This window comes from Natrix helvetica (assembly GCF_964273705.1).
Source record: "Natrix helvetica genome assembly, chromosome: 1".
NCBI classification, from domain to species: Eukaryota; Metazoa; Chordata; class Lepidosauria; order Squamata; family Natricidae; genus Natrix; species Natrix helvetica.
The window spans coordinates 121934767-121952095 of record NC_138548.1 but is presented as its reverse complement, the minus strand read 5'-3'; the positions used below and the strand labels follow the sequence as shown (position 1 = coordinate 121952095).

Sequence of the window (17329 nt, the reverse complement as noted above, 5' to 3'; positions counted from 1 at the left end):
TTTGAATAAGCCACTTTATATGGCTAGCTAGAGTTGGAAGACTATACTTGATAAATGTATAGCCATCTAATTAGTTACATGTCACATGCCGGACTTGTTTTTCTCCTGGTGGGAAGTAGCCAATTATCACGCAAGGTGGGAAATTGCAATTTGTTTATTGTGTACAGTGCAAAGAGGAGTGAACCCCATTTGTTGTTGTAAGCCAGCCTCCTACTCTGTCTCTCACCCTGTGTCCCATTTTGTACCTGGCACCCCAGAAAACCGGGAAATTAAAGGCAGTGAAGCCCAAACCTGTGGCACCACAGAAAAACGAGTAAAAATATTAGGTTATTTTGAAAAAAAATTGACAACTCCCATTTTAAAGATAGACTAGGATATTATCCTGGATCAAATACTGGGTTTTTCTTACATGTTAAAGAATTTGTATACCGGTGTTTTTACCCTTTTCTCGCCCGTTCCCTGCTCTAAAAAGAAGTACATGGAAATAAAAAATGTGTTAAATGTGTGAGGCTAACTGCCTGAAATTGGCATGATTAATGTTCTTTAAAGCAGTGATCCCCAACCTTTGCAGCCTGGTTTGGAGGGGAAGGGAACTGGGCTGCACAAGCAGCAAGTTGGCTCGCATACAGATGTGCACTTGGCTCAACTTGTGCAAGTTGAGCTGCATGCACATGTGCAAGCTTGCTGTTTGTGTACGTCCAGCTATGCCTGTGCGTGACAGCCCGCCAGTCACATGGCCCAGTTCCAAATAAGCCACGAATGGGTAGTGGGCCATGGTCCATGGGTTGGGGACCCCTGCTTTAAAGGGTTTACCCTCCCTGTTACCTTCATCCAAAACTAGAGGTGATCCATAGAAGTGTAGTGTTCAAGGAAGTCGAACTGATAATCGTGAACTTGCAATCAGCACCCTTCGGGGTAGGGCAGGAATCTTATTGCGCAATCGTAGTTGCTTCCTTCACTTTTGGACCTACTCTTGCAGGTCCACTTACACCTTGCCAAAAACTGAAGCAGCTTCACATACTATTTATATTTCTCCATCAATCCCATCACCTCAGAAAGCCAAAAGGTACAGAAAACTCTCTTTCCTGTGACGGTCCAAATTATTGCCACCGAGAAGTGTATATACCCCCGTTAAAGTCGGCAGATGGTTCTTTCAAAATGAATCTTCATTCTTGAATCAGATCAAATCAAGAGGAATCACTCTCATCCTAAACTAGAATCTCCAATTGAAATTGCCTCCGGCTCTCTTGGAAATTCAATATGCTCACTGGAAGTAGACCCAAGATGATTTGCACAGACAGAGAACTTCTGCATATGTTTATACTGTCACACTAATATTAATTTTTTTTTCTGTGAAAAGAAAATGTTTAGAATCTCTAATATTTTAAGAGATGTATGAAGGATGGAAATAGATTTCTGTTTGAATATCATTCCACGGGTGAATCAACATCTATGGTTAGTCTGAAAAGAATCTTAAGTTGATTAGCTAACAAGCTAATTAGCTATTAACTATAGCACTGCTAATAGCAATGAAAGCACAAAGTAAATCTGCAGAACCTCATGGAATTCATACCTTAAAAATGAGAAACAGTGCTGCTCTTTTCCTTTCTGGGATCTGCCAGCCAGGTACCAGTGAATCATCCCAATAAGCCTCCCTCCACCCATTAAGTCAATCTGGCAAGGAGCAGAATATCATCACAAATGGTACCGAGAGAGCTCGGGAATCGGTGCAGGAGCGTTCCTCTCATCTTTCTCCTAGCTAAATCATTTATCAGAGTGACTATTGTAAAGCAGTTTCAGCCTCAAAATTGCTGGGAAGTACATTAGGATAGCTTGGCATCTCTCCCCTGAAAATGAGCAATGTAACATATTGCTAATAAATGAGAAGGATTAGCTACTGTAAAGGCTGGGGAAGCATCTGCCTTAGGATCTACAACCACATGGAGCCTCAGCAAGGTTCTCCTTTGTTGCCCGCACCTTGACCAAACATAATGGCTTGGGCTATATGGCTTGGACCGGAAAAATCTTGGTGACCTCTAGAGAGCAACAACCAATTTCTCTAACTCTGCTACTATGTTGAGAATTGCAGGTTCCCAACAAGAACCACAGTGGAAGAGTAGCACCCCCTCCCCAAGCAGGTTCCAAAAGTGATCCATGGTGACTTTTCTGTTGATTGTTGCCTGCTGGCTGCTTCCTTCCTCTTCTCTTTCCTTGCCTCGGGAGAGAATAAATCTGCCAGATCAGGGCCACTCAATCTCTTGGCCTGCTCTTTTGTCCCTTCTTGATGCAATCTCATGGTGGGCTGGATTTGTACAACCCAGATCTGATAGACCTGGAAAGATAAGGCTTTCAGGCAGCCAAGGAGTGGGTGGCTGGGGGGTCTTCTGAGGGGCAGGTAAATTCAAACATGTCTATGTTAGGCTGTATTCTAAATGGGGAGAAGAGCCCCTCCCCAGCTAATGGTGGAAAGGAAGAAGACTGTTCATGACTACTACCTCACTGTTGCAGCCTGAGAAGGCTTGGTGCTAAGCTTTTTTTTTTTAACATGGGCTTTTGAAAGGTTTACCTTGGGGAACAAAGAACTCTGCTTCCTTCACCCTTACCCATGCTTCTATATCCCTTGATTTCTCTGTTGACTGGAAGCTGAATTAGAAGACCATCTTCCTGAGCAGGGCTTCCCAATTTGGCAACTTTAAGAGGTATGGACTTCAACTCCTACCCAAGCTGCCTGGGGAATTCCGGAAGTTGAAATCTACATGTCTTAAAATTGCCAAGATCGGGAACCCCTGTGCTAAAAATTCTCATTTTGGGTGTGTGGGGAGGGGAGGCAAAATGCCATTGTCTCGTGTTGAGATAGGCAAAACATCAGTAAGTACTGTATCTTTAGTAACATTAGTTTTATAGCCCCAAAAGGCTTCTGAGTTTACTCCATGCCCTGCCATTAAGCTCTATAAACTGTATTTCAGGGGTTGCACATATTATATATTTTCAAAAACGCAGCATTGCTCAATCCTTCTTCTTAGATTCCCCCCCCCTTTTTAAAGAGCACTTCCTCTAACCCCTTTTGTATACGTCACATTACTGTTTAGAGCCTGGTACCTACGTTCTATCGCCAAACCAATGTTTCTTATCTGGAAAAAAAAGTTGACAATCACATAAGCGGAAGTAAACATGCTCAGCAAAACTTTCTACCACAGAGAACCCTTTGGGCTCTCTGCTTCACAGCTGATATGGCAAGTAACCAGTCCTGTTCCTTTTTATTATGCTTCTGAAAATGTCTGCATTAAAAAAAAATGATATGTAAACTGTCATACTAAAACACCCTACTATTTTCTGAAATTACTGATTATGTGCCTGGATTTTTTTTCTAAAAACCACACATTTAAGCATCAAGCCTTAGAGGCAACTTGTAGTATTCATCTTCTTACATTAGTAGCAGTTCTTTGCTTTGCTTGTAGGCCTTAAGCATTTCAGGAGCCAGCTATTACTTGAATTAACAATAACTCTACTATGCTTCTGCCAATTTCACAAGGAGTCTATCTTGACTCATGGGCATCTTTCTTTTTTCATGTCTCCATCTCTGAAGATGCCCTTCTTACTTCTCTTCGTGAAAGCAAATTGCAAGATTTGTTTTTTATTGATGGCGTATATCATTATGGCTGTGTTTTGAAGACCCCCACATGCAATTATATCCAGACTGTACAAATCCTCTCAGTTACCACTGTCAAATCCAGTTTTTAAATAGGCCACTGCAGTTTCTTACTGAGATTCCATCTAACTCATACATCATGAGAGCAGTAAGAAATGATAATAGCATCTTTATATGGCAGAGATTTTGAAGAGCCTCTTCAAGGATGAAGTTTCTTTTGTACGTGATTTTCTTATACCCGTATTTTTCGGAGTATAAAACGCACCAAGATTTTGAAGAGGCAAATAAAAAAAAAAAGTTTTTGCACTCTGCAGACCTCTCCAAAACGGCCTGTTTTTCACAAAAATGGGCCCGTTTTTTTGTCAAGAAAAGAGGCATGCATAGCCTTCAGGACACTTGTACAGTGCTCCCGGGGTTGGGGGGGGGGGGCAAAAACGAAGCAGTCCCTTTTTTGCTCATTTTTGCCCTCTCCAGCCCCCAGAAGCACTCTGGAAGCCTCCTAAAGGCTATGCACGGCCATTTTTGCAAAGGGGGTGGGGTTTCGAAAGGCCAAAAGTGCTGTATTCAGTGTATAAGACGCACCCAGATTTTCACCCCTTTTTTTGAGGGAAAAAGGTGTATCTTATACTCTGAAAAATATGGTATATTAAATCTGTGATTTACAATACCAGCTTCCATAACTCAAATCGTTTTCCACACTTGTAGACTGTAGGCCTACCTCACCCAAATTGGTGTTTCCGGATATGATAGGTCAGGACTACATCTCTCCTAATTCTAAGTGGAGGAAGATTAGACCAGGCCAAGCAAGGAGGTACGTTTCTAGGAACTGGGAAGCTTCATTCTCATTTCTTGGGAACTTGGAATCATTGCCATTGATGACAATTGCATGTGGTTATATCGTGTATGTTAGAGAAAACATCTGTTATAGATATTGCCAGGGCCAAAGTTTTTCTCTTTTTATAATCTGGGTTGGGGTTCAAGAAGAGATAATACAAAAAGGAATTCTGTGACTTTTAAAAATGCCTATATTAAGATTACTGTACTTTAGGGCTTCTGCCACAGTTTTAATGGTTGATGCCTCAGAATGGTAGGAATTAACGTGGTTATCTGGTTAAGGCACCAGGCTAGAAACCAGCAGACTGTTTTAGTCTTGACTTAGTCCTGAAAGCCAGATGGGTGACTGTGGGCCAGTCACTCTCTTTCACCCCAACTCACCTCACAGGTTGATCTTATGGGGAAAATAGGAGGAGGAAGGAGTACAGGTAGTCCTTGACATACAACCATAATTGGGGACCAGATTTTCCGTTGCTAAGCAAGGTGGTTGTTAAATGTCACGCTGAATTTTACAGCCTTTTTGCCATGATTTTTAAATTGTTAATTGAATCAGGTGGCCATTAAGCAAATCTAGTTTTCCCCATTGACTTTGCTTATTGGAAGCTGGCTGGGAGGACTGCAAATGGCAGCCAGGCCAGGATGCTGCAGTTGTCATAAATACATGCAGATTGCCAAGTGCCTGAATTTTGATCGTGTGATTGTGAAGATGCTGTGAAGGTCATTAATTCAAGGAATGATTGCAAGTCATTTTTTCAGTGCTATTGTAACTTTGGACGGTTGCCTAATGAATCGTTGTAAGTCGAGGACCATCTGCATTAAGTATGTTCGCCAGCTTGTGTTATTTATAAAAATAATAAGACAGGGTAAAAAAAAATCTAATGTTAAAAATAAAACAATGGTCCCAATTTCAGTAAGAGTCGGGGAAGAGTCTGGTGGTGAGAGAAAGGGAGGTGAGTGATGTTTGTGACCCTGAATAAAGATTCTCAATTCCTACTGTAAACCATACAATAAATAAAGATGCAGCAGTATATCACAAGAACATCTGTATATTTAACAATAGTAAGTCATGCTTCACTGGGTACATTTTTCCAACCAGGGGCAACATACTGCTTTTGAAAAACCAATACCCCCCTTCTCTCCCCTAGCTCCTGAGAGACCATAAAGAAGGCTTTTTCCCCATTGTGATAATAAAATCCCAGGACATAAATTTCTCACCAAACCTGGTCTTTATAAAAACTGCACGTTACAGTCAAACAACAATATCCCTTCCATGCTTTAAGCAAAACAGAACAGAAAATAATGCTGACCATCCCTTTCCAATTAGGTTAAGTATTTCCAGAAAAAAACCAAAGAGGCCATAGTGAGAGCAGTGAAGACACAGGCAAAACAGGTCCTCCAACAGTATCATTTCTACTGCAATATATCTAATATTAGCTGAGTGATGCAAGAGGCTCACTGAGTGTGTGTCTAAGATCTGTATCATCTGGGTATATCATAAACATAGTTGTTTAATGAAATCAAACTCCCCAGCCTGCAGCCCTATTTTTACGTCCTAATTTTTTACATGTGGCTTGGGGGAATATCTGATGATGAGAATGCAATTTTGGTAGCTGTAATGAATCAAGGATAAGCATTTTATGCCCAGACACTTCAAAATATATTGGCATAGCCTCCATATAAAATACACCACAGGAAAATCACCCCTAAGTGATGTTTTGGATTAATGATATGGCTGCAGGGTTTGAGGCTGTTGATCTGCAGTCAAAGGCTCTGTTTATCAAACCATTATGGGCTGATCAACATGCAATGGTCAGAGCTGCACAGTCTCTGGAACCAAGGAAATTGGAGCAATCATGAAACTTCATCAGTCATCCTTTGCACAGGAATGGACAATTAATTTTTTTGGGGGAGGGGTAGGTAGTCTTTTTTTCTGCTTCCATGGGTTACAGTAAGGATGGCCACTAAACATGGCAACATCTCATGAATGAGAACAGATGGCCTTTGGGCTCCTTTATCCATTTTGGAAGAGAATTTTTTTTAAAAAAAGAAAGCATTTGGGGCGATAATATTTTTTTAAAAAACCCGGGATGGCTTTAAAGTATGGGACTTAATAGATATTTTCAAATCTATTTTTTTAAAAAAGAAGACTTAAAACAATGCTACTAAAATAGCTATTTTGCTTCTAAATCTCAGTGGCCTGAGGGCTGGGGTTACTGTAGATGCAACTTGTGGCCTAGGAGCTGCCAACTGGTGCTTGACTGAAGGTTTCCGAGACTCCAATTCTGATTTGAAAAAGAAAAGAACAGAAGGAGCACTGCTCCGGGTTATTGAAGTAGCCCAAGCCTTCAGATCAGCCAGTTGAATAATATACAATACTGCTCACAATCTTGCTGTAAAGAACTGTGGCAAACATATATATCAATAATAATTTCTAAATATACATTTATATTCATTCATTGGTGATGAATTTCTCATTTTGTCCCTATGTTCATAGATGCTCTTATAGGTTCTATTTTGAGAAGGCCCTTTTTAGCATTTGGATGATACTAATTATTGCTTCTTTGGTATGCAGAGTGAGTTTAACTTCTACTGATTGACTGATTATGTGCCATCAACTTGGTGTCAACTCTCAATGACCATATAGATTTTATCCAGGATGATCAGTGTCCAACTTGGTCCTTCAGGTCTTCCAACAGTGCACCTGTTGCAACTGTAATTGAGCCCATCTACCTTGCTCCTAGTCAGCTTTTCCTGCTCTTTCTTTTCACCTTCCTCCAGATAACTAGCCCTTTACATAATGTAGTGTGGTAGTTTCAACCGTGGTCATTTGCACCTCAAGTAGAAACTCTCATTGCTTGGGAAGTCTGAATCCCTGGATGCTTGCACTTGTTACCCTTAGTTTTATCAACCGTGGTCATTTGCACCTCAAGTAGAAACTCTCATTCCTTGGGAAGTCTGAATCCCTGGATGCTTGCACTTGTTACTCTTAGTTTTATCTACTACATATTTAATCTTAGTCCTATTTTTTTTCACTGTGTTCCTTGACTTTTATTACTAGAGCTAGCAGATTATTTGCATTTTCAACTATCAAAGTAGTCTCATCAGCAGAGTTCAGGTTATTAATGTTTCTTCCTCCAATTTAAAACCACATTCATCTTGCTCTAATCCAGTTTCCATAAATGTATATTTAGCATGGGCTGAATGAATAAGGAGAAAGCATACAGCCTTGTCTAATCCCTTGGCTGATTTCATCATGGGCCGTGGCTTCCCAATCTGTAAGTTTGGCATGAGGGCAAAGAGATGATTCTAGAGTTCCCATTCTCCTAAGCACATTGTACTGCTTGATATGGTTGACACAGTCAAAAAATCTTTCTATAATCTATGAACCATATACAGGTATATTTTGAGTATTTTTGTCTTTTTAGTCAGCAACAGCAATACAATTGAATGAGCAATAGATTTTTGCAGTTTTACCTGTGGAAAATTGGAATCTATTACTGTACAGCAAGATAGGGAAGAATGTCTTGCACAACAGAGAGACTGATCAATGCACTGATTATTGATCCACATCAAAGGTGCCCCTTTAGGTTTCAGAAAAATATCTTTGGCAGTTACTGATATGGTCACTGATGTGGACGTTGTGGAGTCAGGGATATAGTCACCCTATCTCTGAGTCACTGTGAGGTGGGCTGCATACAAAGCTGATAAGGGGGTCTTATCAGAGGCTAAATTGTACAATGAATGGCTAAGGGAACTAGGTATGCGAAGAGAAGGCTTAAGGTGACATGATACCCATCTTCCAAAAATTTGAAGGGCTGTCACAGGGAAGAAGGGATGGGTCAATTTATTATCCAAAGTACCTGATAGCAGAACAAGAAGCAACAGGTAGAAATTAGTCAAAGAGAGATCCAACCTGGAACCAAGGAGAAACTTCCTGACAATGATAACAGTTAATCGATGGAACAGCTTGCCTTCCAGAGTGGTGGGAGATCCATTGCTAGTGATTTTCAACAAAAAAAACAGACAACCATTTGTCTAGGATAAAATAAGGACTTCTGCCTCGGGCTGGAGGTTGAACTAGAAGACCTCCAAGAGCCTTTCTAGTCTTATGATTTTAAGTTTAATAAATTAAACTTATGTAAGCTATCCCCTTACATAAGAATTAGTATTTCATGCATTGAAACTATTGCTATTACAGTTTCTGTAGATGCAATCTTCACTGATGTCCAGATCTATAAACCATGTGCTTTGGCTCTGAACACATGGCATTGGAATATTGCAAAAATGTGTTTAAAAATATGATAGTATTTACAATGTTATCCATTTTTTCAGACACAAGATTATGGCTATGATGAGAAAACAGTTTTCTACTCCTTTTCTATAATGTATTACTTCTCACTTCACATGGTTGCCTCATATCATAGATTCAATAGACAAAAATGCCAAAATCCAGTTTCAACAACTAGCTGACTCTGTATAATAATTAAGAACCTGAAAGTACAGTAGCTGTTTAAAATAATTCTAACTTGTTCAAATACATCAATAAAATTCAACAGGGCCAGACGTATTTCATGAGTACTCCACTCCTCACAACAGAATACCTTATGCCACCAGACTTGAAATTTGGGGCTTGGACAACCTTGAACTATGCCGCCTACGGTCTGACCTAAGCACAAAATTGTTTGCTACCTGTCAACAACTGCTTCACATTCAACCACAATACATGGGCAAACAATAGATACAAACTCAAGGTAAACTGCTCCAAACTCAATTGCAGAAAATACAACTTCAGCAATAGAGTGGTCAATGCCTTGAATGCTCTACTTGACTCTGTTGCTACTTCCTCAAACCCCCATAGCTTCAACCTTAAACTGTCTACTGTGGACCTCACCCCATTCCTAAGAGGTCCGTAAAGGGGGTGTGCACAAGCACACCATCCTGCCTACCGTCTCTGTCCTACTGTCCCCATTTATTTGTACTCATTTCCTGTGTTCATGTACATGTTTATATCTGTTATCTCATTTAAGTTTGATAAATAAATAATAAATAAATAAGTCTGCTGGAACTATTAGCATCTTTGATGGATGCAGGGCCAAAGCAGTACCAGTTTACAAAAAGTTTGTATAAACTGCATTTTTCGAAGCAGCACAATGGTGAACAAAAATGCAGAACTGCATTACTGCGTTAAAAAAAAAACCCAAACACGTATGTCTTTCATAAGGCCAAGGCGGGCGCTAGAAATACTTGATCCCCGCCACCAAGTTTGGCCCCAGCTGTGATGGGGCGACTCTCACATCCAATGCCTTATATATCCAATGCCCCACCACCAGCGCCCAATTTGTCGCTTCTGCCAGCGCTGGAGGGTAGTGCAGGCTGCAGTAGAAGAAGGCTGCACTACATCAAGCAGCACGCGTGAAAAGCAATGGCCGGGCCTGATCCCATACAGAGGCGGGCCTTTGGCCAGCGATCGTGCCCTGCGCTTGCCTCGCCTTCTCCACGTCTCACCCCGCAGGGTGCCAATCGATCGGGCACCCCCGCCTCGGGATGTGTTGGTCCAGTCCCGCCCGCACTTGATGTTGGCTTTATCTGAGTCAGCAGAGGGCGCTCGTGATGCTGAGCAGAGGGGGAGGGTTTAGGGGCGGAGGGCCGAGCATGAGGTAATGGTGGGCGGAGCGAAAGGAAGGAGCGCAAAGACGTGGGGCATCTCCTGCTACGGCTCCTCTTCCCACAATCCTTGCAAAGGCAGGGAAGTTGTAGCGGCGGCGGGCGAGGTTACGAGAGGCAGGAGCCTGGCGCTGGGGGCTGCGTGCAATGGGTTATTGTTTCTGGGCTGAGGGCAAGGGGCAATGCGCGGGGTGGAGATTTGCATTTCCCCCGCTGTGCCGAGAAAGCCCCACTCACGCAGGGTCGGTGTATAGAAAGAAGGCGGCATAAAAGCAACAGGGAGGTGGAGCCGGCCGGAGCGATTGCTGCATCTGCTACCCAGGGAAGCGGGTGGGGTGGGGTGGAGGACCGAACCCAAGAAATCGGAGCATGACATTCCTGGCAGGGTTTGTCCAAAAGACCCCCTCGCGCAAAGGCAGAGAAGGGAAGGAAGAAGCAGTGTAAGGAGAAGATGCAACTGGTGTAACTGAGTCACCTTCTGTCGTACCAATAGGCATATTTCCCTTCCGAGACACCTTACGGAGCAGATGATGGAACCTGCTTTTCCAGCTTGCTGACTGGAAGGGTTTTCTTGGTAATTCTTTTTTAAAACGCAACGCATTTCCCAGGCGATGAAGCCAGACTACTGATTTTGCTTGGAAAGAGGAAAGCTTTGCAAAGATTTTAAGCCTTCTTTCCATGAAACAGTGCCCCAAAGACTTGAGTATCTCTCTCTTTTAACCCGACAAGCTCCAAAATCCTAGCCGCGCAAAAGCGGGTGAGAGAAAGAAACAATTCAAAAGAAGAAAATTTGGAACTGGTCCAAGGAGCGAGCGAGCAGCCAGCCAGCCAGCCCGCCAGCCCGTAGGCGTGACGTTGCAGAGTTTAAAGGGGGCAGATGAGATCTATCGGACGTTGATCGGACGAAGAGGCTGCTGGAAGTGCCTGGGATTCGGAGCCTCTCCGGGAAGAGACCGCTAAAGAGCGAAGGCGAAAAAATCATGCTGCTGGCTTCCGCCGTGGTGGTTTGGGAATGGCTGAACGAGCACGGTCGATGGAGACCCTACAGTCCGGCCGTAAGCCACCACATCGAGGCGGTGATCCGAGCCGGGCCGAGAGTTGGGGGCAGCGTCGTTCTGGGCCAGGTGGACAATAGGCTGTCGCCGTATATCATCGATCTCCAGTCCATGCACCAGTTTCGCCAAGACACGGGTGAGTTTGACCCAGCATCTTCCCGGCGCCACCCCCGACCCCCTTGCTGCGATGTTGTCCTTTCCGATCCGGAGCCATCTCCCTTGTCGTGTCCCTTCTGATCGGCGACCAAAGGAAGGGCGTATTTTCATTTGGAGATTTGTGTGTGTGTGTGTGTGTGTGTGCTTTAAACGAGACAGAAGTCCGCTGGGATTAAGTTTCATTGCGATTGCACAGCCCCCACTATATTAAAGGTTGGCATTTGGGATTACTCTTGTTAGGCAGCGAGGGAAACCAGATGGGACAGGATAGAGGGAGATTTATGGGCATATTGGAATTTGCCAATTCTAGAAAAGGATTTGGAGGTGGAATAAGGTGCAGCCGATATACTTGTACTACAAGCTTCCAAATTCTATTGCCATTGCCAAAAACGGAGCGGAAGCTTAATTAGATGGGCTTCCTTGGGAGGAAAAGACAAATAGTTTTCTGCCAATTTGCCTTTCGGTTTGGGCAAACCCTGTAGCTTGCATACGTTAAGAAAACCTTGTTCTGCAGTGAAGATGCCGGTGTTCTCTAATGCCTGGTAAAGGTGTGTGAGCAACCATATACTCATATACTTCCCTTGCAAAGAGCAAAACACACAAATATGTGAAAGGCCAGTGTGGAAAGAAGAGTGGCTGGAACCAATGTTTTTGGAACTTACTGCTGAATAAATCTGGATAGAATTGGGCTCTGTGTGTGTGTGTGTGTGTGTCTTGTGCCTTGAGACAAAATACAGCTGTGTGTATACTACATATGCCAGGAGGGGAGCTTGAAAAAACCCAACTTGATAAATAACATGAAGCATTATGTAATGTGGTGTGATTTTGTAAAAATTGAAGTAGCCAGTCAAACTTGCAGTTTGAATAGAGACTCCTGGAATGTTGCATAAATGTGAATGAAAAGCTTTGTGCTCCCATTTTTAATTTATTAGCTGATCTGGAGTAAAATTTACATACACATACTGCTGAAACTGTAATCATTTGGCTGAAAGGCAGAAGCAACAAATAGTTTACTAGAGAGGCTAACAATAAAGACTATTAAAAGCTTCTTCTAGAAGAACAACAGATCCAGATGGTACTATCCTGAAGGCATATCATTGAAGGTCCTAATCTTACTTCTCCCTTTGTAGAAACTTTGTAGAAATTAGGGGGGGGGGACTTGTTTCAGTGGGTTAGTTTGAGTTATAGGTAGGGTTTTCCCCCTAGAATTATTGTTGATTCATAACTAGATCCATGTCCCAATGTTGAGGACTCTGCATGGAAACCGTCGAGTAGAAGAAAAACGGGCTGTCAGCTGGGAAAACCAAAACAAAATACCAGGCTAAAAAAACCAGTAACAACTATTTGTGTGATATTGTGAAAACCATGTCAGGAGCTGCAACTAAAGGTCTGGAGACTGATGGAGGTGTGGGCGGTGCTTCCTCTCCCCCCCCCTTTCCTCCCCTGTCTTTAGTATCTGGACTAAGCGGTTTGCCAAGACCTGAATGCCTCTTGGCAACGTGATCCTGCCAGTGAAGCAGTTGCAGTCTCACGGGTAGAGGAACCAGGCGTAGGTGTGCAGCTGTCTTTGCTGACAAGGAGGAAACACCCTGGGAAAACCATCAGCCTCTTTAGCTGGGAATCCCGTTTGCTCCTGTTAGTGAGCTCATGTGAAGAAGGGAAGTAGCTATTGGATCAGGAGAGGAGCTGGGAGGAGATGGCAGGTGAATCACACCATCCCTGTTGCATTAGGAGAAGCCTTCTGCTACAGTATGTGGTGCAGCCGGCTGCATGTGGAATAGGCTGGCCCTGGGCGAGCGGATGAAAGAAAAGAGCTGCATGAAAGCTTAGCATGCAAGCAGGAGGGCTTCAAGGGAGGAGACAGAAACCTGATAGAGGCAGAAAAAGCCGATGAAAGGGAAAATGTGAAAGGAATATTTCGTGGAGCCAAAGATTTTGGGGAGTCAAAGTGCACCAAAGATACTTTTCGATGCACATTTCGGTGCAAAAGCTGAGAATATTAATTAGTGATTTCTGAGATAGTAGTAAAAGGAATAAATAAAATGTAAATAATAGTTTCTCAGAGATTTGATCTGAACAGAGCATCCCTCAATCTGGCCTGTTCAGCTGAAGTGCACCATTTGACCAGTCCCTGTTGCAGTAAATGATTCTTTGAAATGTCACCAGAGCAGATTTTGTTTCCATATTACAGCGTGTGTGACTGTGTGTGTATGTGTATGGATTTATTCATATTCAGGCTGGCTTGGAATTGGAAGCCCTGGATTGCAGAAGACAGCTTTAAAGACTTTCAGATTGAATGCAACCTAAGCCCGTATAGAGACCAGGGCTTGCTTCATTCCGTTATTTATTTGCACCTTACACTTTGGCAACAGTAAAGGAGAGACACTGATACTGGATCAAATGCTATTACAATCATAATAACCTTCATGGAACACAACAGTATGACTGTTAACTACAGCTGGTGGAAAAATAGATGGGAGAGGCATTTTTGTCTGTACTTGTGGGATGAGCAAGATTTGTGCTATGTCCACAGCGAGACACAAGTAAGCTATGAAACCAGGTTCTGACCAGATAACTTTTTCCAACTGCTCTGAACATTTGTGATCAGTCCTGGCATCACTGATTAGTTGAATACAGAAAACTGACTGGTTGCATGATAGTCTCTCCCACCCTTTCATTATTAGGACAAGATTCTAAATTAATTTTTTTCTGTCTTACACTACTTATTATACTGCCATGGGAGGGAGTTAGCTCTCCTCCACTCCATTCACTCACATTCATTTCACTGTAAATTGTCTGTTGTGAGATGTATTCTGCCTAGTGGCCAGTCCTTTCGCCAAAGAAGCCAGATTTCCTTTTTATGAAGATGGTATATTTCTCCATATATTTCTTCTCTACCTCATATAATTAGACTATGAGTAGGACCAATCTCTAGCAGTTGCCCAGATATGCTGCCTGAGACCTTTGGCACTTGGATATAAGAACCAGGCTACAGATTGAATCTTCAACTGCTGTAAAGATAGATTGGGAGCCTTTCCTCTATGGACCAATTCCAGTTCAGTTACAGCTGTATTTGACAGCTTCACACAGTCAAAGAAAGTAGGGTGTGGGATACCTGTGGAGATTCTCAGTCATCCAGGTCTTAGTTGTCTCAAAGGTGCTTTTTTCAAAAGGCAGCTGTTTTTTTCTTGAGGAAGGTGTTTCACTTCTCATCTAAGAAGCTTCATAGGTTCTGGCAGGACGGTGGGCCGATGGAAGGATTGGTTCTGACAGTATGGAAGGGAATGGAAGGATCATTTTTCTTTGCAGTCATCTGGTCATTAGCACTCTTTCTGACAGCCATTGAGACTCTTTGGGGGTTCTCTGTACCCACAGGGTCACCTGTGGATGAGTGCATACGGGAGTGGAATCTTCTTGGAACTGCTGAAAGGACTGGGTTGTAGACAGGAAAAAGATGATGTCTTATCCTTCCCTCTCCGTTGAGAGAGGTCTGTTCAATGTTATAAATGGTTCCTTTTACCCCTCTCTCAGGTTTTTCCACTACATGTCCTGCTCATGTCCTGGTAGCTTCATAGACTGTTCCAAAATTGGTGCTTACCGTATATTCCTGTTAATCACATACTTCCCAGTCCAATACATTCCATGCCTGGAATGTTGCAACAGAGGTGAATTAATATAAATTCTCAAAGTGATTCATTATCATCTCTATAAGTGCAGCTCCACATTGTGAGAGACTAACAACCTCCCCTCTGCCTTTCAAAAGTCGGAGCTCATGTCTTGGCAAATTTAGTTGGAGGCAGTGAACTGGGGAATGCAAAACTAAATAGGTTCAAGGACCGAGGAACAATTAGGGTGAGCTACAGAAGTCTTTTAAGCAACTAATGTGACAAATGGATCTCTAGATGAGTTAAAGTTAATGGTGCATTAAAGAAATACAGTAAAATAACACAGACTTGAATAAATTCCTTGCATCCATCTGTAGTGCAGAAGAGGTAGGACCAATGGCTTTATCTAAGATTATAGAATATTACCAAAGGATTAAATCAAAGAACTAAAAGCAACCTGCAGATAGCATCCATGCTGGGTAGGCAAAGATGTTCTAGGTCAGCTACCTGCAATCCTGAAGCAGGAGCACTAAATATCCTGCTTTTCTGTTCAGTTTGCATCCAGATGTGAAATATTGTTGTGGAGACCTATTTTACCTTTGACTGCTGTTGCATTTTGGGCTGAGGAGCTAATGCCTTGCAAAATTAAGTCCTGGTCCATTGGAGTCAAATATAAGCTGTTTTTTCTCTAAACTAATAATTATCTACCACAACATCATGATTTGGTACAAAAGGTGTAGAAAGAGATTCTGGGTTTAGAGTTGATTCATGGAATTGGGTGTAAGCATCTCTATAGAAGAAAACTTACAAAGTCTTCCTGATTTTGGAAAAGAAACACTCACTGATCTTTCAGGTCTTTTGTAGTGTCAAAAAAGATATTGAATAGTAAAAACTAGGGTGCTAACAGAATAAAAAGTGTTTGTTTTCCAAAAAATAGAACAAAAGAGACCGGCAAAAAGAACATGGAAATATTAATAAAATAATATTATTTTATTATAAAATTATTGCAGTAAGACTATTTTATTATACACTTAATACAACCGAAAAATATTTAAATACATTAGATATGAATGATCAATATTGAGGTTAAAGAAGGCGACTGTAGAAGAGCCAAATGAACTATTTATTAGTGGCTTTGCTCAAAAAAATCATAGTATTTGGATATTTTAATTAAGCAGATGGCCTAACCACAGGTATATTTTTAATTTCTTATAATTCTCTACTACAGCTTAGATAAAACCAACACAAAGGGCAATATAACTCCACCCACTAAACTCCACTAAACATTGATTAGTTGGTTTAAACAACAGATATCAGACTTGAGGAGAAAACATACTCTAAAAGGAAATGCTTTTCACAGTCTTTCTGAACACGACTAAGGCTCTGATCTAGCAGAACCAATCTATTGAAAGGCGAGGCATGGTCCTGAAGGTTTTAATCTCCATTTATGTGCCACAAATCCTGCTGTCACTCAGGGACAGATGTCTCTGCCTGAACATAGTGGACTTGAGGAGGCGCACTGCATTCCCATGAACTGGGTCTTTGTTCCTTCAGTTCCACCCTTTCTACTATCCAGAAGGCGCTTATTTTTCCATGATTCCCTTGCTACTCCAAATTTTGGGAGCAGCTTGCACCACCCACCTGTGTAATGACACTGTTTAGTTGTTTTTATGCAAAAGTCATGTTTGGTATGCAATTAAAGCATAAATGTGTGATCTTTTGGGCAGTCAGGAGCTGAACTTTGGAAAGTAATTGTTCAGCTTCTGAGTCATAGGCAGTTTCACAATGAAGGCGCTTGAGTGGACACGGGTGAATTTGGGGGTGGGATTTTGCACAACAGTGTCAGTCCTTGATCATGTTTTGAAAAAAGTGAAAAATCAGGCTACCACAAATAATTTTACTGTTGAATTTCAGTAGTACCATCCTGGTGGGGGGGGGTGGGTGTTCGAGAGGCTGTAGAAATGAACATGGAGAGAACTTACGTAGGCTCTGGTTGCCACCCTTGAGTTAAAGCATTATACACACCCAGTAGACTTAGCAGCTGTTGGTGTGTTTGGTATGTTTTGTGGCGCCATTGCTGTCTGGAATATAAATGCTTGCACATTCCCCACTTAGATTCTGACTCTGGTATTGCAGTGGTATAATGTGGTTGATGAAGGGTTTGTTCTTTGGTTGATTAAGGAAATGGGTGACTATTACTGATTCAGAACTCAGCAGAAATGGAATAGTTTTAGACTTGTCCGTTTCTGCCCACCGAAGGCCATCTAGAGTGTTCAGACAAAATTCCTTCACAAAGAGAAGAGGATTGCTATCTTCTGTGCCATTTTAAGGGAAGCATTTAGGACATTTTGCTCCTACCAAGCCAT

At 42.2% G+C, this 17329-nt stretch overlaps 1 protein-coding gene across 1 annotated transcript in view; it reads left to right on the top strand.

Moving 5' to 3' along the window:
- Nucleotides 1-10186: 10186 nt before the first annotated feature.
- DTX4 (deltex E3 ubiquitin ligase 4) overlaps nucleotides 10187-17329 on the top strand; it is a 49927-nt gene continuing 42784 nt past the window's right edge. The window contains exon 1 of the mRNA XM_081939011.1: nucleotides 10187-11338. Coding sequence (XP_081795137.1) covers nucleotides 11128-11338 — 211 coding nt within the window. The 5' untranslated portion in view covers nucleotides 10187-11127. The remainder of the gene's footprint in view (nucleotides 11339-17329) is intronic.